Source organism: Grammomys surdaster, unplaced genomic scaffold (genome assembly GCF_004785775.1).
Source record: "Grammomys surdaster isolate TR1022 unplaced genomic scaffold, NIH_TR_1.0 357, whole genome shotgun sequence".
Classification (NCBI taxonomy): domain Eukaryota; kingdom Metazoa; phylum Chordata; class Mammalia; order Rodentia; family Muridae; genus Grammomys; species Grammomys surdaster.
Window position 1 is genome coordinate 469,269 of NW_021604776.1, and position 25,044 is coordinate 494,312.

Here is a 25,044-nt window from a genome sequence, read left to right on the forward strand (position 1 = left end):
TTAAATAAATTAATGGAATAAAACAAAAGAGACATTTCTACTTTCTGATTTATACCCAAACGTAAAGATGCCCAGACTCTGGAAAGTTCTTCCGGCCAGCACATTTTAAAAAAAAAAAAAAAAAAACGGAAACGGAAATGGTTTCTCTGTCCTGCGCGCAGTGTCACATTGATAACCTTCCCCTCAAGGGGACTTTCCTGAGGCTGCCCTAAGTCATGCCTGCACAAAAATCTAACAGGACTGAAAACGGATACATTCCGAAACTTTGTGTCGTGTTTTCGAGTAAGGTCGCCCGGAGTTTCTGTACAGATTAAAACAGAGAGAACTCCAAGCAGTAAGGTCAGTGCTGCATTTGCCATTCTTTCTATCAGGTCTGTGCCGCAGTCTACCTTCCCGCCGCTTCTCCTTCGCCCCGCCCAAGGGGGCCTACGTTATGTCAGGCGGCTGCCGAGCATTTTCCTTTTCTCTCTGAGCAAGATGGCTGGGGGTGAGGTTGGAGTGACTCTGGGGCAGCCACATCTTTCCCGACAGGATCTCGCCACATTGGTGAGGTCTCGATTTGCGGCGGGAATGGCACACTGAGCTTGGGGGGTGGGGGTGGATTATCGAAGGGCCTGGAGACGAGGCAGTTCCCTGGGTGGCTGGAGCATGGGGTAAAGGAGATATCCTAGAGCTGGAGCCTCTAAAGTCTTAGAGTCCAAGGTGTGCATGCCAGCTCCACCGCCAGTACCTTGTCTAGTCCTCAAACTGGTGAACGATTGTGAGACTTGGAATTCCTGGAGTTAAGCTTTCATAATAGATATGTAGATGATTATTAATATAGCGTAGAGTGTATGTTTAGCATCCACGCAGTTGTGAGTTCCATCCGGATTATTAATATAGCGTAGAGTGTATGTTTAGCATCCACGCAGTTTTGAGTTCCATCCGGAGAGGCACATGCCTGTAATCTTAGCACTTAGGAGATGAAAATAGGAAGATTAGAAGATAAAGGACATTCTTGGCTACGAAATCTAGTTGGGGGCCAGTATGAGACTAACGAGATTGTTAAAAAGTCATTAAGGTTTAAGTCTGTAAAGGATTGGAAACCAGACTACACTGTTCTCTGTGTTGGACATTTGAGGACTTGCTATGACTCCAGGATTAGGTGGCCTTTCGTCTCCAGACCTCTCTTAGTGAGTGGACTTGTCTTGTGTGACAATGGCAGACTTATAATCTTCCCAGTCTTAACAGCATGTTAAGGGGAAAAGACACATTAGCAGGAGAAGAGAGCTGTTTATATGAGGCATAAAAGTTGTACCTGAGGAATATAAAGTCAAGGGAAAACTTGTGGCTTGTATTGATTATATTTCACAGTATATTTAATTGCAGGATGTTACCAAGTTGACACCACTTTCACACGAAGTTATCAGCAGACAAGCTACAATTAATATTGGTAAGATAGTTTGAAGACTGACTTACAAGTAATTTTAACCTCCCCTTTTTGTATAATTCATTGAATAATGTAGACATTTATTTGGAAATTATCCAGGGCAGGTCAGTGTGTAAATGAATGTGTGGAGCACTTGTGAACAAAATATTACTATTTTTTTTTTAGATATATGTATGAAAGAAAAGTTTAATAGTACAAGGCAGTATGTAATCATACAGTAGTGAATTAGGAGGTGAAAATGCATTTTCTTGCCATGTAGGGCAGTTTATAGAAGGCTTTATTTGATATATAAACTATAATTAAGTCAAATTCTTTCCTCCTTAATTGGCACCTAGAACTGTTGAGGTATATTGCTTGAGTATAAAATATAGTATGGCTGGGGTTTTGTTGTTGGGTTTGGAGAGGAGGTGAGACAGGCTTGCTATGTATTCTGGCTAGCTATTCTATGTAGACTGCCTAGCTTGGCATTCACTATGTAGTCTGGGCTGACTTTTAACTCAAGGCAATCCTCTTGACTCAGACAGACTTCTGAATACTAGGATTATGAGTGTGTTCCTTTTTGTGTTGTATCAGAGTTTGTCATATTAACTGGGTGTGTGATTGAATCTTTGGTGGTTTTGTTTTGTTTAAGGGGGTGATTTTAGGGTTTTGGGGTTTTCTTTTTTTTGAAATAGTAGAAGAGTATATAAAATGAATCTAAATAATTTTTCAATCAGGGTAACAACATTTCAAGTGAACATTTAAAAATATCTTAAGTTTTATGATATCTCCCTACATTGTCCAGGCTGGCCTCAAATCCTGCTTCTTCTTCCCAACTTCCCAAGTATATACTCTGCTAAAACTGGTCTGAGAAGATTTATAATGTGTGGAAATCAGGACAACTTTCCAGAATTAGTTCTCCCCCTTTACTATAGGTTCTGGGTATTGAAATCTGGTCCAACGGTATTTGTGACAAGTGCTTTTACCTGTTGAGCCATTTTAATGACAGTTTAGAGATTTATTTTCTTTTTTTAAAAAAATCACAGAAATATTTTAAGAATGTGTTTTTCATTTTAATCCCAGGTGTGGGATATGGAGGCTGCTTCAGATCATCCACAGAAGCTTTAGCAGAGGTGTGACTTTTGCTAGCGGCAGATAGTTTCTATGTGTGACATTTGAAATCCTGGGGACTTTTTAGGGGGGTATATAAATGATAGGGCCCTGAGAGTCTGGGTTAGTAGTTGGGTACAAAGAAGAAATTGGATATCTGACAAGATCAAACTTGCCCCAAGGAACTTGGACCTCGATGCCCTTAATTAGCAGGAAGTAGTCTAACAATAATGACCCTTTTCCAACCCCAGTTTTATTCTGTGATCTACTCGGAGGTGGTTAGAAGGGTGGAGAAAGGAGAGAGAAGAATCCACAAAGTAGCCAAAGACAGCTGCAGAGCATGTTGTTAGCCCTATCACTGTGGGATTTACATTGATGTTTATGGTTAAGAGTTTTAAGTTTTTTGACTCAACACTCTTTGAAAACATATTTGGTGTACTTGAATGCATGAGTTAATTTTGTTGTCTTTTGTTAATAGGTACAATTGGTCATGTAGCTCATGGGAAGTCAACTGTGGTGAAGGCTATTTCTGGAGTTCACACTGTCAGATTCAAAAATGAGCTAGAAAGAAACATTACCATAAAGCTTGGATATGCTAATGCTAAGGTGATCCATGTACAATGAAACAAACCATTTAACTTTAATTTTTGCATAAGTAACAAATCAAATCTAGTTGTTTCTTTTTTTCTTATAGATTTATAAACTTGATGACCCAAGTTGTCCCAGACCAGAATGTTATAGATCATGTGGGAGTAGTACACCAGACGAGTTTCCTACAGACATTCCAGGGACCAAAGGGAACTTCAAATTAGTCAGGTAACTTTTATGCTTAAACCACTGTTTTGTGCTTTGTGCTTTTTGAAGTACTTAAAATACTAAACACTTGCCGGGCAGTGGTGGCTCACGCCTTTAATCCCAGCACTTGGGAGGCACAGGCAGGCAGATTTCTGAGTTTGAGGCTAGCCTGGTCTACAGAGTGAGTTCCAGGACAGCCAGGGCTACACAGAAACCCTGTCTCAAAAACCAAAAAGAAACTGAACGCCAAATTCAGTTGATGAATGGTTTCATCAATTTTCTGTTATTTCATGTTTTTATTTTATATAATGATAATAATTGAAAGGTAAGGTATTTTTAAATTAATTTTAAAAGTTCTACAAACCGAAAAATTGCAAAGCCCAGATTTGATTCCCAGTATCCACTTGGTGGCTCACAGCTATTTGTAACTCCTGTTCCAGGAGATCTACCTTTGGGGGCACTAGATATGAAACACTTATTTGAGAAAATAAAAATAAATCTTTTACAAACCTTTTTTTTTAAATGCAAGCATTGCATGAGCAAGAAAGGAAGGGAGAGAAAATGCAACTCATTGTATTTAACAGTGCCATTCCTGTTTGTTAGATAAGAATAAAGCCTCCTCCCTCCCCTCTTTTGTTCCTTTTGTGATTTTTTTTTCAAGACAGGGTTTCTCTGTGTAGCTCTGCCTGTTCTGGAACTTACTTACACTATAGACCAGGTTAGCCTTGGATTTCGAAAGCCTCCCAAGTGCCAGGATTAAAGGCATATGTCACAACTACCTGGCTGATAAATCTATTTTTAAAATTGCTTCTTTAAAACAAATGGGCTTGTTTCTAAATAATTTTCTGAATATGATTTCACATGTTGGTTCTTTACCAGAGGGTGCTGATACTTAGTTACTAACATCTTTGCGATTGTAAACTCATAAGACCATTTTAGATCGAGGACAGAGTGAGATATTCATCTCAGGCCCATAATTTAGGGAAGAAGGGGAAGCCAATAAATCTCAATAATCAAGATACTTTAATACAATTATTTTTTAAATTCATTCAATTTTTATGAGCAGTGCTGTTTTGCCTGCATGTATGTTTGTATAAGGGTGCTGGATCCCTAACTGGAGTTACAGACAGTTGTGAGCTGCCACGTGGGTGCCAGGAATTAAACCCAGGTCCTGTAGAAGAACAGCCAATGCTCTTAACCGCTGAGCCATCTCTCCAGCCCCACTTTAGTGCAATTTTTAAAATTAATTCAGAAAATTGTAATGAATAGGATAGTAGAATTCTGTTTTATTTAGGTAGGATCTCGGTATGTAGCCCTGGCTAGCCTGGAACTCAGAGAGACCCACCTGCCTTTGTCTCCTTCCCAGTGCTGTGATTAAAGGCTTATACCACCATACCTGGCTCACTGTTTTCCCCTACAAAGTTGGGTTGGGGTTTTATTGAAGGTATTTTAGTATGCATGTTAAACACTTAGTTGAAGAGGAAGTGCTCAGAAAAACAAACACTCCAGGGTGTGGGGATAGTCTTTCAAAAAAGTTACCAGTATCAGAACTTTAAAGGCCAACCATGTTTCTGATATTTTCTTGGCTTCTGTGTGACTTGTTATGCTTGTTTGTAGTGACAATTTTAGAGTTTTGGTTTTTAAAAAAAAAAAACAAACAAACATAGAAATATTATAAGAATATGTTTTCATTTTAGTCCCAGGTATAGGATATGGGGCTTCTTCAGATTGTCCACAGCAGGTGACTGATTTGCTCCCTGCTCTACCATAGGCTTGATTTTACCAGGCACAGATAGTTTCTGCAGTTGACGTTTGAAATCCTGGCAACTCTTCAGAGGGTATATGAATGCTGTGCCCTGAGAGGCTACGATTGTTTGTTGTTGGTCACAGTTCCATACACAAGAAATAACAAGAAGACATTAGGTATCCCAATGTCGCAGAACAAACTTACCCCAAGGAACTGGACACCCCCAAATAAGCAGGAAATAGTCTTAACAATAACATCACCCTCTTTCTGACCCCTGACTTTTATCCAATGATCTTTTCTCTCTCCCTTCTATCTTTTTTCTCTCATCTAGTGTTGGGGTGAAATGGATAGAAGAAAGAGCAGACACAGTAACAAAGACCACCTAAATTTGTTTGTTTGGTGTGGTTTGGTTTTTATAGACAGGGTTTACTCTGTATAGGCCTGGCTGTCCTGGAACTTCTCTGTAGACCAGGCTGTCCTAGAACTCGGAAATCTGTTTGCCTCTGCCTACTGAGTGCTGAGATTAAAGATATTCACCACTATGCCTTTTGGGCAAGCTATTGTTAATAATCTTTTTTCTATTTAAAACGTTTTTTATCATTACAGATTTTGGCATTATGAGGTCTGGTTTTCTTTATCCAAGTATTGAATTTAACTTTTCTCTTTAGCACCAGGCTTGCATCAAAGGCCCACTATGTTAGCCGGCAAATGCTTTACCACTGATTTATATTCCAAGGTCTGTTTTTTTGTTGTTTTGGTTTGTTTTGGTTTTGGTTTTTCGAGACAGGGTTTCTCTTTATAGCCTGGGCTGTCCTGGAACTCACTCTGTAGACCAGGCTGGCCTCAAACTCAGAAATCCGCCTGCTGGGATTAAAGGCGTTCGCCACCACCGCCCAGCTTTTTTTTTCCCCCTAGGGTCTGTTTTTACTGTTTAGGCATCCCCTTAAAATGTGCACCTGAGGTATCTCTCTTATCTCACTCTGGTCCTAGCAGTAGTCAGAGACACTTCTGGTCAAAGATTCTTCTTTTGTAACGTGCAAAATGTTTTCTGCTTTGTGGGCCTTACAGTCTCTGTTGTAAGTACTTATCTCTGCTCTTCTATTACAAAAGCACACATAAATTGTATCTTCATGTATGAGTCTGTGGTGGGCCAAATCTGAGGCCCATAGTTTTCTGATCCTTGATCTCGGTTTTAGATCATGGCAGTGTGAGTATACATTTTTGTTCTTTTTAAAATTGTGACTCTAGGGCTGGAGAGTTGGCTCTGTAGCCAAGAACATTTATTCTTATTCAGAGAACTGGAGTTCAGTTTTTTGACAGACGTAACTGCTGGTAACTCCAGCTCCAGGGGATCTGATGCCCTCTTCTGTCTTCTGAAAGATTAAAATAAGTCCCAAAAAGCAAATTCTTACAAAGTCATGACTCTGAGTGCCATAATTTTAAAGTCATGCTGCCTCTCACTTTAGGTACACAATTCTAGTTTTTCAGGGGTAGTGGTAATTTGGACAAAGTGTTTTTTCAAATGAAAGTCCTCACTCTCTTTTTTCATATTTATTATTCTTAATTATATGTGTGTGTTTGTCTGGTTGTACTTACCTATATACCAGTACCTGTAGAAGCCAGAAGAATCAGACCCAAAGTCTTTAAACACCAAGTTTTAAAACCATTTTATAACATTGAGAACTAGCTCCCATGTGATTTGATGTTAAGAAATCTGTAGTTTGCTAATGGTTTTGATTGATCTTAAGACTGATTGCTATCTCTCTATCGTTAGGCATGTTTCCTTTGTTGACTGTCCTGGCCATGATATTTTGATGGCTACGATGCTGAACGGTGCAGCAGTGATGGACGCAGCTCTTCTGTTGATAGGTAAAATCATCAGAATGGAGAATGAATCTTGAGTGGACTATTTCAGGAAGAACTAAAACCTTGGGAGGCCATGTCCATTAGCTAAGAGAGGCATAACTAGAAATAGTACATGCAGGATGCCATTTCCTCCTAACATACCACAAACAAAATACTAAGCAAAAGAGTCCTGGACTTTATGGATTCTGAGAAGTCTTATAGTATCCTAAAAGGAATATGGTGTGGTTTCACATCTTATTTCCATTTAGAATTTATGTTAAAGCATATGTATGATTTATTTATAGTAATTGCCATGGTCTAGTAAACATGCGAGTTTTCAGAGTTAATGCTGTGTTTCCTTATGTGTGCTGTTAAGAGATTTGAGAGGTATAAATGTATTTTTAGGTATACAAGAGGATATTGTACAGGACACATGAACAGACTGAGGAGGGTAGTTGTTAGCATGCTGAGCAAAATTTGCCCATTGTGGTGTACTGTTGCTTGTCTTCACGGCACACATTTTAAGGAGTAGCCTTGAGGTTAAGCCTCCTCAAAAGAGCTTGGCTGCAACAGAGCATTCATAGACTAGATTGAGCTATAGTCCTAAAAGCTCTTGAAGACACTCTTGTTCATCAGAAGCTTCTTGCTTAGGAGGACTGTGAAGCTACAGTGAATGAAGATACGAGGTAAAGCAGAGTTGACCGTAGAATATGTGCATAAGTATAACTTACCATTTTATCACATAAAGGGTAGAACTCCGTGAGATAGTACATTTAAATTTCATCACCACAAAAGTGAACACCCTGACTGTTAAGTAGTCACTACCCAATTACACTCTGTCCAGCCCCTCACAACTAACAGTCTGCCTTCTGGTTTTAAAATTGAATGGTCTGGATATTTCTAGTCATTCTTATGCATGTTTTTTATTCTTTGTCAACTAGCTGGTAATGAATCATGCCCTCAGCCCCAGACTTCCGAACACCTGGCTGCCATAGAAATCATGAAACTCAAGCATATTTTGATCTTACAGAATAAAATTGATCTGGTAAAAGAAAGTCAGGCTAAGGAGCAATATGAGCAAATTCTCGCATTTGTGCAAGGTAAGAAGCTATAATAGCTAATGGATCAAAGCATCACTTTGAGAGATAATGTACCTCATCTAAAACAAAGTAAATGTAGGTATCATAAGTGCTGCTTTTTCTACTCATTACTTGCTGGGGTCCTGTTAAGACTGTAACTAGTATTTCTGAATTTAATGTACAAAGTTAAAGCTGAAGGTATATTTTGGAAATGCTATCAGATTAAATGTTTTAAAACCCAAGGGCTTAGTGTATATGTTAATGGTAGAGTGCTTGCCTGGGATATACAGGGAAGTTCACATCACTGCCTCCCAGGAAAAAAATTCTTAGTAAAATGAATAAAAAAATTTAAAAGCAATCTTTCTACTGGGCCTCGTGGCACATACCTTTAATCCCAGCATCATACAGGCATGGGAAGGCAGACCTCTGACTTCAAGGCCAGCTTTTTGGTGTGTATAGCTAGTTCCAGGCCAGCAAGGACTATATAAAGAGACCCTGTCTCAAAAGAACAAAAGAATGATCTTCACAGAGTTCCTTTCTGTAGTAGCATTGCGAGTTCCACTTTCAAAGAGGACATGATGCATGTTACTGTTGACATTTGATTATTTTTTTAGCCTTTTCTTGTTGGAACCCAGTTCTAATATGAAAAAGAATAATCCACTTTCATTAAAATCTATTTATTTTTGAGCTGTTTCTTTGACCAATTGGCTTGATGAAAAAAATATATATGTCAGCCAGTCTTTGATTATCAGAGTCTGTAATTTTCTCTTGAAATTTATGGGAAGGTTAATTACATGTTAGAAATCTTTTAGCTGGTAAAGTGCTCTTTCCCAGGAGTGTTCATGTTTTATTCCTTTAAACACACAGCATTTTGCCTTTGTTAAATAGTCCCATTGAAGTAATTTTAGCAGTTTTCCCCTTATAGGAAAAATAATTTATTTTGGAAGTTAAGATAGAGTAATGTAATCTTTCTTTATAGACCACTTTCTACTTGTTGACTGGCATTTGTGAGGAAATGTTTAGGCCTCTATTAGCTCTAATTACTTTATCTAACAGCTGTTTAGACCAAGTTTTGTAAAACTCAAGGATTTTGATCTTTTTGGTGTGTAGGAACAGTAGCAGAAGGGGCGCCAATTATTCCAATTTCTGCTCAGCTGAAGTACAATATTGAAGTCGTCTGTGAGTACATAGTGAAGAAAATACCAGTGCCCCCAAGAGACTTCACTTCAGAGCCTCGTCTCATTGGTGAGTAACAGGAGTCACATTTAACTGGACTCTTCTGTGTTTTTTATTAGTATTTTTTCTTTCTGCAGAGGTGGTGATAAATCCATAAAACCTATTTGAAATAATGTCTTGAGATTATACTGCTGGTTGACAGAGCCCTGAGTACAAAAGAAACCCTTTGTGCTGAGTATATGGTATTTTAGGCGACCAACATGGAGTAACACAATATTTTTTAGGGAATTACACACTGTGAGATGTTATAGTTTCAATACAAATGATGTCATTGTCCCATTGCTGAAAAACTAATAGGCTTGATTTCACTGAGCTGTGGTTGCTGCTCAAAGATGTAGGAGCCTTTTCAAAGGCCTTTCCAGGTCTTCATTTAGAGCTGTTTGTGTGATTGTTGGGAAATGTTCTCTTAGGTGATACAAGAATAAGTAATATAGTCTTAGAATTGTTTTATTTTAAAAGTAAATTTGTACTGTAGAAACCATAAAATGCAAAAATTCTATATATAAAATACCAAGCATGGTAGCAAACACCTGTAATCCCAAGCACTTGGGAGGCAGAGACAAGTGGATCTCTGTGAATTCAAGGCTAGCCTCGTCTACAGGGTAAGTTCAAGTCAGTCAAGGCTACATAGTGAGAACCTCTCTCTCCAAAAAAAAAGGTGAATAAAATGGTGTACTGCATGTACCCAAGTACAGTCTCCTGTATACTTCATTGATGACTGCCAGGCGGGGCAGTGCCACTGATGTACATCCAGTCCCCTCCTGTGTGCCTTAAGTAATAATAGCTAATTTATTGTAAATGCTATGTAAATAATGAGGATGCATAGGGGATAATGGCTCTCACCAAAAAGGGGGGTGGGAGAAGACTTTTGTGCTCGTTACATAAGTTGTTTTCTCCTTGGCTGGACAGAACCCTTAGATGTGAAGGGCAAGCCATGTATCTGTAGCAGTGAGTTTTTCTGCCCACCCAGGAACTATCTATGTATCTTTGGACCTGCGAGTGAAAGACACACACACACACACACACACACACACACACACACACACACAAGCTTATTTTAACATGCCTTACTAGCTTTCACAAGGCTGGCATGTTCTTCCTTCTGGTACTGCTGACTCAACACCTTCTAAATCTATTTTGAACTTTGCTGCCCTGTTACCATTCTGTGAAGCCCATTGGTCTTTGCTGCCCAACATACTTCTGGGCATCCCTTCGGGGGGCCACTTTCCCTTTACTCCTACATTTCAGATGATACCACACCCCACCCCTCCGCACAGATGTAAATCTGTTCCTTCTGTCTCTCCAGGGTCATGGTGATTGTCTTTGCTGCCTTCTTCTCTTCCTCCCACCCAGCTACTATTTTTTTCTTAACAGTATATGAAACCCATCCCAGATTGTTACATGTAATTTTAACATTAGTTTCAAACAGATGTATGATATTCCATGGTAGAGACACCTTTATAGTATTGACATACTAAAATAAACCATCTTAATGAACTGTCAAGCTATTTCTTTGGTTTTTTTTCCTATTACAGGTAATACTTCAGCAGACATTAAAGCATTATCATTAGATTGTTTTTAGAAAAGTTGATATGGAAAAGAATGTGTCTTCTAAAGCTAAAATTAAAATACATAGAAATGGCTTTAATTTGTTTTAAATTTTTCTTTTAGTTATCAGGTCATTTGATGTCAACAAACCTGGCTGTGAAGTCGATGACCTTAAGGGGGGTGTAGCTGGTGGTAGTATTCTAAAAGGAGTATTGAAGGTAAATCGAATTTGACTTGTTACTCTGTATATTTGTTTTATTGTGTGTTTATGCATATAAGTGCTCCAGTGCATAGGTAAGACAAATTTTCAGGGCTTGACTCCAATATGTCTTTGGGATTGAACTCAGGTTATCAGGCTTGATGGTAAGATAAGCACCTTTATCCTCTGGGCCAGCTCATCAGACCACCCTAATCTTAAACAGGCTGAACTCAAACTCAGAGATCCCCTTGCCTCTGCCTTCCAAGTGCTGGGACTAAAGGCGTGCACCACTATGCCCAGTGAAAAATGGCTTTTTTGTGGTGTCTGGTATTGATTATGGTTTTAGTTTTGTCTTTGGAAGATGTCTGATCTCTATAGTTTTCTAATGAATATGGGACATTTTATGTGACAACGGGTTTATTTATAATTTACAACACTTGAGTGGGACTGATTTTAAATTTTTCTTTTAGATTTGTTTATTTCATAGATATGGATGCTTGTCTCCATCTTTCTAAGGAGGCCAGAAGAGGGTTATTGAATGCCCTGGAACTTAGACGTGGTTGTGAGCTGCCATGTGGGTGCTGAGAACTGAACTCTGGTCTTCTGCGAAAGCAGCAAGTGCTCTTTAACTGGAAAGACATCCATCTCCTCCATGCCAGGTTTTTCCTTTAAAAAAAAAAAAAAATAGCTGAGCATAGTAGTGCATACCTTTAAATTCAGAGGAAGAAGCAGGCTGATCTCTGAGTTCAAGGCCAGCCTGTTCTGCAGAGTGCCTTCTAGGATACCTGTCTCGAAAACCATATATATATGTGTGTGTGTGTGTGTGTGTGGCTTTTTGTTTGTTTACTTATTTGTTTTTAAAGTAATTTTAAGCTGGCATGGTAGTGCACGGCTGGGAGGCAGAAACAGGCTGTATCTGAATTCAAGGCCAGCCTCTTCTACCTAGTAAGTTACAGACCATGAAAATAATAAGTAAATAAAAGTACTAATCTGGAAATTAGAGAAAAGATTGTCTTTTTAGTTTGGTTACAGTTTAGTTTCCCTGTTATAACATTGGTAGGCAAATAATAAATGTATGGTTCTATAATTCTTACCAATTATGTGTTTACAGGTAGGCCAGGAGATAGAAGTCAGACCTGGTATTGTCTCCAAAGACAGTGAAGGAAAACTCATGTGTAAACCAATCTTTTCCAAAATTGTGTCACTTTTTGCCGAACATAATGATCTTCAGTATGCTGCCCCAGGTGGTCTCATTGGTAAGGACTTTACTCTCTTTTAGTTTATAGAGATCTGTGGTACATTTCATAGGAAAGATAGATTGTAAGGTTTGTTTTGTTTTTACAAACTTCTTTATTTTTATGTGTATGAGTTTATTTGCATATGTCTGTATGTACAGCATGTGTACCAATGCCCAGGAATGCCAAAGAGGGCATCAGACCAGCCTGAAACTAGAGTTTCAAAGGTGGTATGTTGCCTTGTGAGTTCTAGGAGCCAAACCCAAGCTTCTCTGCAAGAGCAGCAAGTGCTCTTAATTACTGAGACATCTCTCTACCTCCCTTTGGTTGTTTTCGTTGTGTGTGTGGGATCGTGTTTGTTTGTTTGTTTTGAGACAGTCTCTCTCCATAGTCTTGGTTGGCCTCAGACTCACAAAGATCTACCTTCCTCTTCCTCCCAAGTGCTGATATGAAAGGTATGTCCTACCACATTCTGTTTTAATTTTTTAAAGAAGTATTTACTTATTTTATGTATATAAATAAACACTGTAGCTGTCTTCAGACACACCCGAAGAGAACATCAGATCCCATTACAGATGGTTATGAGCCACCATATGGTTGCTGGAAGAACAGTCAGTGCTCTTAACCCCTGAGCCATCTCTTCAGGCCATTTTAATTTTTGACATAGACTCTTGCCGTGTAATTTTGGCTAGGTTGGTACTCAAGGCAACCCTCTTGGATCAGCTTACCAAGTGGTAGACTTACTGGTGTATACCACCACACTTGGCCTTGTTGGTACATCTTGAAATATTAAACAGAACACATTTGGAGCTGGCAGTATGACTCAGGTAAAGGTGCTTGCTCACTCAAACAAGCATCCACATTAATAATGAACAGTATTTTTAAAGTGTATTTTGGTAGAAGATACTTATTAGCAATAATTATTTCTGGCTATTGTTTTGAAGTACAGGTGTTTGGACCTAAAGTCTAGAACATGCCAAGCAGGTACTTTACCACTAATATATAGCCTTAGCCTCCTTTGTCTTTTTTTTTTTTTTTTTTAAATTAGATTACTATTTATTTTTATGTATGTGAGTAGAGTGCGTGTGTGTTGTGTGTGTGCACGTGTGTGTGTGTGCGCGCGCGCGCCCACAAAGATCAGAAGAAGGCATTGAACCCCGAGACTAAAGTTACAGACAATTGCGAGCTGTCCTGTGGGTGCTGGAAATTGAACCTGAATCCTCTGGAAAAGTAGCCAGTGCTCTTAATCACTGAGCAGTCTCTCCAGCCTCACTCTTTCCTTTTGAGAAAGGATCTCACAAGGTTACCCAGGCTGTCTTTGAACTCACTCCACTTCTACCAGGTGGGAATTACTAAAATGACTTAAGGGTTTTTTTAGTTTCTTAAAATTACTTTGCCATTGCTGAGAAAAAGGCAAGATTCAAAATGTACCTTTGGACTAAAGAAAATGTGTACAATTCATTTTTCTTTTCTGTCATGTAATTAAAAATTTACTATAATGACCAGAGATGTGTCTCAGTGGTTAGAAATGTCACTGCTTTTGTAGAGGCCTGAATTTATGAGCATTTCTCAACCACCTGGCAAGCTCCTCAAGAGCTCTTCTGGTGCCACACTTAACCTACAGAGGTCCACACACAGATATATACATATACACATAGCTTAAATATAAAAACTACAGGCCTAAAGAGATGGCTCCATGTTTAAAAGCTCTTCCAGAGGACCCAGTTTCTAGTACTTTAAACAGCTCATAAGTCTGTAACTCTTTGCATGGTGTCTGTTGCCCTCTTCTGGTTTCTGTGGGTACTACATGCACATAGTGCTTGGATGCATCCAAACATGGGAGGGGGGACGGCAACAAGGGGTGGGACCTTAAAAAATTAAGGGAGAGTAAGTTCCTTTTAAAAAGGCTTGTTCTTATTTTCACTGAAAATTTAAATTTAAGTGAAAGATGTGATGGCCTTTAAATCCCAGGCAAACTCGGATAGCTCTCTAAGTTGGCGGCCAGCCTCACATGTTAGGAGCCGGTCTGAAAAAGAATGCTGGACAGTGGTGGCGTTCGCCTTTAATCCCCGCATTCAGGAGGCAGAGGCAGGCGGATCTCTGACTGTGAGGTTAGCCTACTCTACAGAGGAACTATGTCTTAAAAAACCAAAAAGAAGTTAAAATAGAACAAGTATTTTGTCATGCTTAACATATATGTATGAAAATGGAGGTATCTGTGAAAGGGTGTCAGTTCTTAACTAGACTTTGGTGTAAATCATTCCAAGAGTGTTTTACATAATAAGGCTATATGCATTTTACTTTATATTAGGAGTTGGAACAAAGATCGATCCCACTTTGTGCAGAGCTGACAGAATGGTGGGACAAGTGCTTGGTGCAGTTGGAGCTTTACCTGAAATATTCACAGAACTGGAAATTTCCTATTTCCTGCTTAGACGTCTTCTGGGTGTACGTACTGAAGGAGACAAGAAAGCAGCAAAGGTATGTGCTTTGTATAACTCATGTTTCAGAAAGGGACCAGCAGCAGTACTAGACTCAGTTTTGCTCTTTTATAATGTAAATGTGTAAGTACGACTTCCTTTAAAAAAACAAATCAAGAACAGGGCTGGAGAGATGACTGGAGGTTAAGAGCACTGACTGAGGTCCTGAGTTCAATTCCCAGCAACCACATGGTGGCTCACGACCATCTGTAATGTGATCTGATGTCCTCTTCTGACATACAGGTATACATGCAGAACACTCACACATGAAATATAGATAAATTTTAAAATTAAAAATAAAAAATTAGCTGGGCAGTGGTGGCGCACACCTTTAATCTCAGCACTTGAGAGGCAGAGGCAGGCAGATTTCTGAGTTCGAGGCCAGCCTGGTCTACAGAGTGAGTTCCAGGACAGCCAGGGCTACACAGAGAAACCCTGTCTCGAAAAACAAAATAAAAAGTAAAAATTAAGAAGAGCCAGAAGTGGCAGTACACGCCTTTAATCCCAGCATTGGGGAGGAAGGGGCAGATCTCTTGAGTTCAAAGACTGCCAGGACTACACAGAAAAACCCTCTATGGTGAGGGGAGAGAATCAACACCTATGGCAATCCATTTTAGGTGTTTGGTTTTTGTTGTTTTTTAAATCCCCACCAAAACAGAAACTATTTGTTTGGCTTTTTGAGGCAGAGTCTCTCAATATAACCCTGGCTGTCCTAGAACTTACTATGTTAATCAGGCTGGTCTCAAACTCACAGAGATCAGTCTGCCTCTGCCTCCTGAGTACCTGGCTAAAACTGTGTGCCACCACACTCTTCAGAAAACACTTTCTTATGTGTTGTTCCTCTTTTTCCACTTTATTCTCCTAGGTCCAAAAGCTGTCTAAGAATGAAGTGCTTATGGTCAACATAGGATCCCTGTCAACAGGGGGAAGAGTTAGTGCTGTCAAGGCTGATTTGGGCAAGATTGTTTTGACCAATCCTGTGTGCACAGAAGTAGGAGAAAAAATTGCCCTTAGCAGAAGAGTTGAGAAACATTGGCGGTAAGTTTGTTCACCTTTGCCACTGTCTATTAAAGAGCTTAAGTTCTTGTTGGTATATGTATGGACACACTTCCCCTTGAACACAGCAGTGTGACTTTAGCTCTCATCTTTTGTTTGTTTGGTCCTTAAAGCTTTTTTATAGCCTTGATTTGTTTTTCTTTCTATTAGTACAAATACTTCAATTGGCTTCCTTTTTTTGTTTTAGGTATAACCTATACAAAAAATAAAAACAGTGACTTAGTTTCAATATTTCCATCATCTCCATCATCTGACTTTTTCCCCCTTCGTTTATTTAGTGTGTGTGGTGTGTGTGTGTGTGTGGTGTGTGTGTGTGAGAAAGAGACAGAGAGTGTGTCAGAGAGTCATAGCAACTTATAGAGTTGGTTTTGCTGCCATGTGAGTTCCAGAGATTGAATTCCGGTCATCCAACTTGGCAGCCAACATCCTTTTTAAACATTGTTTATTATTTGTGTATGTGTGTATAGGTGTGTACACATGCCACAGTATGCATGTGGAGGTCAGAGAACAACTTCTTGTTCCACCATGTGGGTTCTGGGGATCAAACTCTGGGAAGTCAGGCCTGGTGATAAGTGCCTTTGTCTGCTAAGCAATCTTTATCAATCTTGGACTTTATTTTATTTTTATTTTGACCTGCTGGGCAACAGCGGTGCACACCTTTGATTCCAGCACTCAGAAAGCAGAGGCAGGTAGACCTCTGAGTTTGAGGCCAGCCCAGGATACAGAGCAAGTTGTAGGACAGTCAAATGTATACAATTTAAAAAAAAAAAAAAAAACATGTATTTTGATCATACTCAATTCTCCCCGGCCCCTTTCCTCCCAGGTCTGCCCAACTTTGTTTCTTGGGGGGGTGGGGGGGAATCACCGTAGCCCTGGCTAGACTCAAATTCATAGAGATCTGCCTCCTTCTGTCTTCTGAATGCTGACATTAAAGGCATACCTGACCACCATAAACTTTTTTTTATTTTTAGTTAATTTTGTACTTAACAGTGGGAGCTGGAGAGATGGCTCATTGGTTAAGAGCATTGGTTGCTCTTCCAGAGGACCTAGGGTTCAATTCCATGTACCCACACAGCAGCTCACAACTGTGAGTGGATCCGACTCCCTCACTAGACATACATGTAGGCTGAACACTAAATGCACATAAGGAAATAAATTATATATACTTAACAGTGACGTTGTAAGAATTATATAGAAAACTTATAAATATCCCTTGTCTAGAAAGATACACACACACATATTTTTCGATTGTGTATGTCATGCTTTTTGATGTCCTAATAGTTAAGCAATATCTCTACAAAACAAGGGCATTCTTTTTCATAACCAAGAAATTGAACATTGAAGCCAAGAGAATTATAGGGAGTTCAAGGCCAGCCTGGGCTACAAAGTTTTATACCATTCTGCACTATAGACTGAAATTCTATCTCAAAAGAAACAGTGAGAGCTAGGGAGATGGCTTAGCGGATGATATGGCTGCTCTTCCAGAGAAGTTGGATTCCCAGCACCCACATGACAGCTCACCTCTCTCTAACTCTAGTTTCAAGGGATTCAACCCTCTCTTCTGACCATTGTGGGTACCAGGCAGACACATGGTACACAGATATATATGTATGTATAAAACACCCATACACATGAAATAAAAAGTGGAGATGGGGTGGAGGAGTGAGGGGGCTAGTCTGGAGAGGTGGCTTTTGAGAGAGTACTGACTCCTCTTTCAGAAGACCTGAGTTCAATTCCTAGCAACTATGGTGGCTCACCATGGGATCTGGCGCCCTCTTCTGGTGTATAGGCATATATGCAGGTAGAACAATTTATAACATAATAAAATAAATGTTTTAAAAATGTTAAAAAAGAAAAAAAAATAAAGTTGGGCATGGTAGCACATGCCTATTATCCTGGCCCTTAGGAGTCAGAGGCAGATGCATCTCCATGAGTTCGAGGCCAGCCTTGTCTACGTTGTAAGTTCCAGCCAACCAGGGCTATGTATTAAAATCCTGTTTCAAAATGGGTGAGAGAGGAAGTGGCTGGTGGTGGCACATACCTTTAATTCCAGTACTGGGGAGGCAGAGGTAGGTGGATCTCTCTGTTCAAGGCTAGCCTGGGCTAACAGTAAAACCTTGTCTCAAAAAAAAAGCGAACTGGTAGTTAAGAGCACTGACTGCTTTTCCAGAGGTCCTGACTTCAATTCCCAGCAACCACATGGTGGCTCACAACCATCCGTAATGGAATCTGATGTCCTCTTCTGGTGTGTCTGAAGAGAACAACGGTGTACTCACATAAAAAAACTAGGGTGGGGGTGGTGATGGCATCTGGTCAGGTAGCTCAACAGGTTAAAGCCCTTGCCTCATGTCTTAAATTTATTTACCAGACCTATATAGTGGAAGGACAGAACCAGGTCGCAAAAGTTATTGTCTTACATCTTCTGACTGCCACATGTGCACCCTGGCACATGCACACACATACACAAGCAAAAGAAATAGATGGATGAAGTTTTTTTAGGTGATGGGAAAGAGGGAGAAAAAGAACACATAACGTTGATAAACTACTAAAGTATATAGTCCAGCCTCCAATTTTGTCACTTGACCCAATAATTCTTCCTCAGCCTTCCTTTGTGTTTATTTGACATTGACACATTTGAGGATTATAGAAATTAGTTTTTTTGAGTACTTTGGGGTAATTTCATATATGCATGCATGTGTGGATATGTACACATAGTTACAGTGCCCATGGACTGAGTTGTCATATCTTGTGGACCTGGAGTTTCAGGTGATTGTGAGCCAATGAGGGTGCTCGGAGCTGAATCCCCTGGAATTCTTATATGGGTAGTCATGTCTTCTCAGGGAATCATGGCCAGAGGTACGTAATGACTGGCTGTTCTCTGCTGACTCACTGTTGTGAAGGCATCCAACTTTCCTGCTATCGTTACTCCTAATTACCCTTGAAATTCATACAACAAGCAAACAAACAAAAAAAACCCCTAGGAGACTAGATAAACCTAGTTCAGACTAATCCTTGCACTTGAGAGGTGGATACACGGATTGGGACTCCAAAGTCATCTTCAGCACTGAGTTTGCAGGCAGCCTGGGCTAGCTCATAGAAACACATTCATAGGAGTGTGTATACACACACACACACACACACACACACAGAGAGAGAGAGAGAGAGAGAGTGAGTGAGTGTGTGTGTGTTTAGGGAGACAGGGAGACCCTGTGTATGCAGATCTCCCTCTTGCCTATATTTATCATTCACTGATCATTTTTGCCTAAATTGAACTTTGTTGATTGAAACTCTGATTCTGCCCTCCATCGCCCTCCCCTACCAGTTTCATCAGCCCACATCATTGGTTTGGCATTTTCCTTTCCATTATTGATTCCCCGCTTTGATCATACAGAGTCACAGGGTTCTGTTTCATTCATTAGGCTATGATCTGTTGTTCTGTTGCTGTCTTTTATTTTGATGTACAAATTGTCCAAGAGTTTGTCAATGGTGACCCTTAAGCTGGTTCCTGTGTGTTCTCTTATCCATTTTGTATTTTGTTGTTTCTTTTGGTACAAGCTTATTCTCTAACACAAGATGCTCCAGGCTCGTTTTGTACCTCTCTACTTCAGTTTTAGAAATACAAGTCTATGCACTAGCTGGAAAGCACATATTTACCTTTGATTTCTGGTTCTGGGTTCTTTCCCAAATTAGTAATTGGGTCTACTCCTTCACCGTTCCTCAATGCATCATGGTCTATGACACTGTCGTTTTAACTTAAAAAGTTGTAGCAAAAAAGTCCTGCTTTGCTGTATCTGTTGATACTTAAGGGCTCAATCACAATGAATCGTGTAAACCTTGTCATAATGCTGCACTAAAGAATTCCTATTATTTTCTTGCTGCTTGAGGGTATTTGGGATCTTTCTGGAAACCAGTTTTGGTCTGTTTAATCTTTTCTGTTGGTTTAGACTATTCCACAGCCTGGATTTTCCTCAAAATTATTCCCCTGTGCCTTGGCTGTGTTCCTCACCACCTATTTCATTTGTCCATCTTTCTTTGATACTTTGCAAGTGACAGTCTCATTGCATTCTTGCTAAAAACATTTATCTGAATTGTCACCGTATGGTGTAGCAGTCACTGACCTTTTGTTATCTCTACCACCACCTCCACCCAAAAAAAAGTCAGGGTCTCTCTATGTAGCTCTGGCTGCTGTGTGGAACTAGCTGTATAGACTAAGCTTGCCCGAAACTCCCAATCATCCATCCACTTCTGCCTCCTGAGTGCTGGGATTAAAAGGATGTCATACCACTGCTAGCCAAGTCCTGCTGTGGAAAGCAGTCTGCTTAGTGTTTCTGTGGTTCTTTCTTTTCCCAACTGATGTTATTTAAAGACATTGTGATCTGATGAGGCACTGTCAATGGAAAGAAAGCATTTTCCAAAGATAGACATAGATAATTACAGTTTGTTTTGTTTTTTTAAATTTGAGCTTGGTATAATGGCACAGGCCTTTAATCCAAGCATATAGGAAGCATACTCAGGTGGACCTCAAGTTCCAGGCCAGCCTAGTTTACAAAGCAACTTCCAGGCATCCAGAACTACATAGTGAAAGTCCTTTTAAAAAAAAAACCACATATACAGACAGACAGGTGCGTGCACACAAGACATGTTAGAGATATAATTTGAGTGATCTGAAGGTTCCTTAAGTGGATCTGAACAGTCTGAATGGGTAGGTGGTTTTTTGTTTTGTTCTGTTTTGGTTTTTTGATAGACCACTAAAGACAAATATATTTTATGTGAATGAATGTGTTCCTGAATGTATATATGTGTACTACATGCTTGCCCAGTGTTGTAATTCATAAATCTGTGTGATTGTGAGCTACCATATGGGTCCTAGGAGCTGAACCCAGGTCCTCTGCAAGAGCAGCAAGTGCCCTTCACCATTGAGCCACCTCTCCAAATAACTTAGGTCTTATTTGTTTTCTTTAATACAAGGTCTCACTTTGTAGACTAGGCAGTTCTTAAACACAGAGATCTGCCTTCCTCTACTTCCTGGGTACTGGCATACACCACCACAACTGGCAAGTTTCTGTTTTTTAAGATGTGATTTCCTGTTGCCTAGGCTAGCCACACACTTAATATGTAGCCATGAACTAACTCCTCATTTTCCTCTCTCCCAAATGCTTGAATTTATAGGTGTGTACTACCACACCCAACTCACTAGTATATTTATGACAGGAGGTTTTGTTTGATTTTCTTGTCATGCCATTCAGCATCCATCCATCTGCCTTTTAAAGAAGTATTTTTTTATTAAGATTTATTTAATGTATATCAGCATCCTGTCACTGACACATCAGAAGAGGGCATCGGATCCCATTACAGATGGTTGTGAGCCACCATGTGGTTGCTGGGAATTGAATTCATGACCTCTGGAAGAGCAGACAATACTCTTAACTGCTGAGCCATCTCTCCAGCTCCCATCTCCTTTTTAAAGCCCGAAAAAATGGTGTAAGCTTTCTTTATGGTGAAGCAGGTGAATTTAGAAGATAGACGGGTACTGCACGGTCATATGGTACTGTGGTGATGCCAGTGTGGTGGGGGTGAAGCTCATAATTTCTTCTATTTTTATTTTGCAGTTTAATTGGTTGGGGTCAGATAAGAAGAGGAGTGACCATTAAGCCGACTGTAGATGATGACTGAAGACTTCAAGTTAAACAATGCCTTGGGATGGAGTCGGAATTTCTTTTAATAGCCTAGGGGTATATTTTCAAAGCAATACTAGAGAGAATTCATTTCATAGCTCATTACCTTACTAATAGCTATAAGTTTATCTTATATTTTGGTGATGAAAATGTAACCTCTACTTTTTTTTTTTTTTTTTTTTTGATTCCTTGTTTTACATCATGTAGCCTAATCCCAGTCATCCCCTCATATCCGACCTTTGCCCTCACAACCTCCCACAAAATGAATAACACACAAACAACAATAACAAGACAAAGCATAGAAAACAAGTCATCGTGGAAGCTGTAGCTTCTGTGACAACACCAGTGTTGGATCCTCGTTAGGACTCCCTCTAGTTACCCTGTTGCTGTGCTGTATCGTGGAGATCCTGCAACTTTAGAACAGCAGGGCTGGCCATTTCATGATCCCAACCATTAGAAGATGATAGTGATTTTGGGGTAGGTCAATTCAGAGCCCTGGATCTGGACCAGGGTAGTAGCTGAGCTGGGCCAGCTCTCCTAGTGTGCCTTTACCATCAGGGCCAGCTTCACTGTGTGCCCAGGTGAGGTGCAGGGATGCTCATGCCCTTAAGGCCAGCTCTCCCTAGAAGGTGGCAATGAGGGAGGGCATCCTATCCACACTGCCTCATAACAGACAAGTGACAGGGCCAGCTGTCCAGAGTGCTGTATCCAATGAGGGGTGGGGCCAAATCTGCATAGCCTAGACATCCCAGTATTCTCTGGTGATAATAATGAACCATGGACACTGACCCGCCACTGTGGAGCCACAGACTCAAACATGGTCCCAATGGCAGGGATGTCCACTCATAACAGGCTACTTCTCTCCACTCTACAGCCTTCAATTCCTTTTTTCTCTCCCATCTGTCATGGTGACAAGCAGGTATCTATGGCCATGTACTGGAGGGCAGGTCTATGGGTGGCATGGAGGTCTACAAGACCTTGTATTTCTCTTCCCATGCTGCGCTGCCTTGATTTAATTTGATTTTTATAAGCCCTTGGCATAAGATGAGTTTTGGCCATCAGCTAGGATGAACAAAGGACTGCCATCTCCTCTGCCCCTGATATCGAACAATACCACCACAAGGTGTTTCTTTGCCCATTGCTAGGGCTGTAACCTACTTGTAATATGGGGCCTAAAAGTAAATGTGAAGAGTGGTATACTATATAATACGTTGGATCAAATCTACATTTTAGCAAAAGTAAAACATTCCCAAAATCATGTCTAATTTATCAATCAATGAAAGTTTGAAGTGAAACCTTGCTGCAACCAGCCTTTAGTATAGCACGTGTATCATGAACTTACCTAAATTGAAATGATCTCATGGTTCATCTGTGAGTAGCTCCATAGTGTGAAGGGCAATTAGTAAAAGATAAAGACCTACCCCTTTATTTGTCCTTCTATTTGTGATTCTGTTGTCTGAAATTTGAAGGAAGACAACCAATGGGCTCAAATGAACACCGCTCTTAAGAAATTGCATGCCCATACCCTTAACACAGATGGATCTTTATTATTCATTTCCTGGATGGGACCTTAGGAATCAAGTACCAGAGTTCTTACTCTTCCAGTGCCCTGAGACTACGTCTTTATTATTTATGTCTAAAATCTCACTCTTCCCTCAGTGGCAAAGAGTATAACAATGGGTGATTAGTGATAATTGACAAGGTTCTGTCCAGGTTGCTTTTTTGAGGTCTTTGTTTTAGTAAGCTATGGATGAAACAGTCTCTTGCATGATGAATAAACACTCTACCATTGGCTCCACTGCCCCTAGCAGTAGTACCTTTCCTTAGTTGATAGGATTATGGCGGAAATTGTGCTATGGGTAATCTTTGAGCCTTGAAAGAGGTAAAAATTGTTCAAAAACTGTGTCCTTTGGTTTCTAAATCTATTCCCCACGTGTCTGCAATTTTCTTGTACTGTGCTTTTTAAATCATGTTTTTGCTTAGATACTCTTACAGCAATGATTTCCAACTCTGGCTGACGTAAGAATTGTTGGGGAAGTTTCAAGGAGGGGAAAAGAGCCCTGGGGTGGAGTCCAGGCTTCAGTAGTTTTTAAAACTTGCCGGTGTTGAGAAAGAAGTAAGTTTAGAAATGTGCATCCCAAATAATGACGTCACTGATTTTTGGTTCTTTCGGTTGCTTTTCTTTTGATTTACGTACAAATGGGATTTAGTGCCACAGTTACTATGCTGTGCTCTTTTGGATATTGCAGCTGCCTTAGAGAGGTTTAGAACTGCAGCTTTGAGTCTTGTGTTTGAGGAAATCTATGGACATTATGTATTTTACTCTGAAAGGTTGTATTGTAGCATGAAGAAAACAAATAAAACAAGGTTCTGAATCAAGTGTTAATTTATATCTATTTGCCCATGTGTTTTGTAGATACTTTACTCTAGAAATTCTGGTATGAGACTAAAAATATTGAATGGCTTCTCATGTCAAAACAGAAACCAGAATCTCTTATTATTAATTTCAAGCATCTGTGTGAATTGTACCTCCTTGTCTTAAAAGTCACTTCAAGTCAATGCAATGATTCTCAGCAAATCAGTACTGATTTAAAGTTAGTCTAAAAAATAAGGGGCATCAGTGTCACCCAAAGACTATTTGTATATTCTGTATGTATCCTCCAAAGGTGAGATGTGTGGGCTAGTTTGTGTACAGAGGAGTAGAACTAATAAGTGTGCAAATAACTGGATTCATAAATCTCATTTCTTGAAAAAGGCTTCATTTGGTGATGCTTTTCATGAAATAGATACTTTGGGTTTGTTTTTTTCTAAAAACATTTTTTTTAATCTTATTTTTTACTTATTCACTTTACACCCCACTCACTGACCCTATCTTGGTCACCGCCTCCCACAATCCTTCCCTCTGTTCCTCTGCTCCTCTGAGCAGGTGTGCCCACCTGGCACTTTAAGTCTCTGCAAGGTTAGGTACTTCTCCCACTGAGGCCACACAAGGTGGCCCAGCTAGAAGAGCATATCCCATAGACAGGCAACAGCTTTTGGGATAGTCCCAGCTCCAGTATGTTCTTTGGTTGGTGGTTCAGTCTCTGAAAACCCCAAGGGTCCAGATTAGTTGACTCTGTTCTTCCTGTGATATTCTTATCCCTTTGGGGCCCCAAATCCTCCTATTCTTCCATAAGAGTCCCCAAGCTCCATCCATTGTTTTACTGTGGGTATCTGCGTCCATCTGACTGCTGGGCAGAGCCTCTCAGAGGACAACTTGTTCCAAACATACAAAGTATCATTAATAGTGTCAGGGATTGGTGCTTGCCCGTGGAATGGGCCTCAACTTGGGCCTGTTATTGGTTGGCCATTTCCTCAGTCTCTGTTCCACACCCTACCCTACCCCTGTTTCTTGTAAACAGGATAATTTTTGGTTTGAAAGTTTCGTAGGTGGGTTGGTGTTCTTGTCACTCCACTGGGGTTCCTGCCTGGCTACAGGAGATGGCCTCTTCAGGTTCCATATCCCCAATGCTCTTACACCTAAGGTCACCCCCAATGATTGTTGGGTGCCTCCCTTATCCCAGGTCTCTCTCATCCTAGAGAATCCCCCCACCTCCTCACCCCAGTCAGTTGCAGCTTTCAATTCATGAAG

The 25,044-nt window shown here is 40.1% G+C and overlaps 1 protein-coding gene across 2 annotated transcripts; it reads left to right on the top strand.

The window, feature by feature from the left end:
* Positions 1–265: 265 nt before the first annotated feature.
* Eif2s3 (eukaryotic translation initiation factor 2 subunit gamma) lies at positions 266–23,803 on the top strand. Of its 2 annotated transcripts, none has more exons than XM_028779608.1 (12): positions 266–339; positions 1,369–1,432; positions 2,997–3,124; positions 3,213–3,334; positions 6,835–6,929; positions 7,847–8,005; positions 9,095–9,229; positions 10,892–10,986; positions 12,079–12,223; positions 14,514–14,683; positions 15,548–15,720; positions 21,348–23,803. In XM_028779608.1, the coding sequence occupies exons 5-12, from the start codon at positions 6,875–6,877 to the stop codon at positions 21,409–21,411; spliced, it is 996 nt and encodes a 331-aa protein (XP_028635441.1). In that variant the 5' UTR covers positions 266–339; positions 1,369–1,432; positions 2,997–3,124; positions 3,213–3,334; positions 6,835–6,874; the 3' UTR covers positions 21,412–23,803. The 2 variants fall into 2 exon arrangements, with proteins under 2 accessions (XP_028635441.1, XP_028635440.1); XM_028779607.1 differs by lacking the exon at positions 266–339 and adding an exon at positions 428–546.
* The last annotated feature ends 1,241 nt before the right edge of the window (positions 23,804–25,044 follow it).

Bases quoted from the DNA above. Each gene is read 5' to 3' on its own strand.
- Eif2s3 (XM_028779607.1), top strand. From the start codon at position 478: ATGGCTGGGGGTGAGGTTGGAGTGACTCTGGGGCAGCCACATCTTTCC. The intron at 3,125-3,212 runs GTGATCCATGTA...TTTTTCTTATAG, and splicing joins TTGGATATGCTAATGCTAAG to ATTTATAAACTTGATGACCC. The intron at 10,987-12,078 runs GTAAATCGAATT...ATGTGTTTACAG, and splicing joins TTCTAAAAGGAGTATTGAAG to GTAGGCCAGGAGATAGAAGT.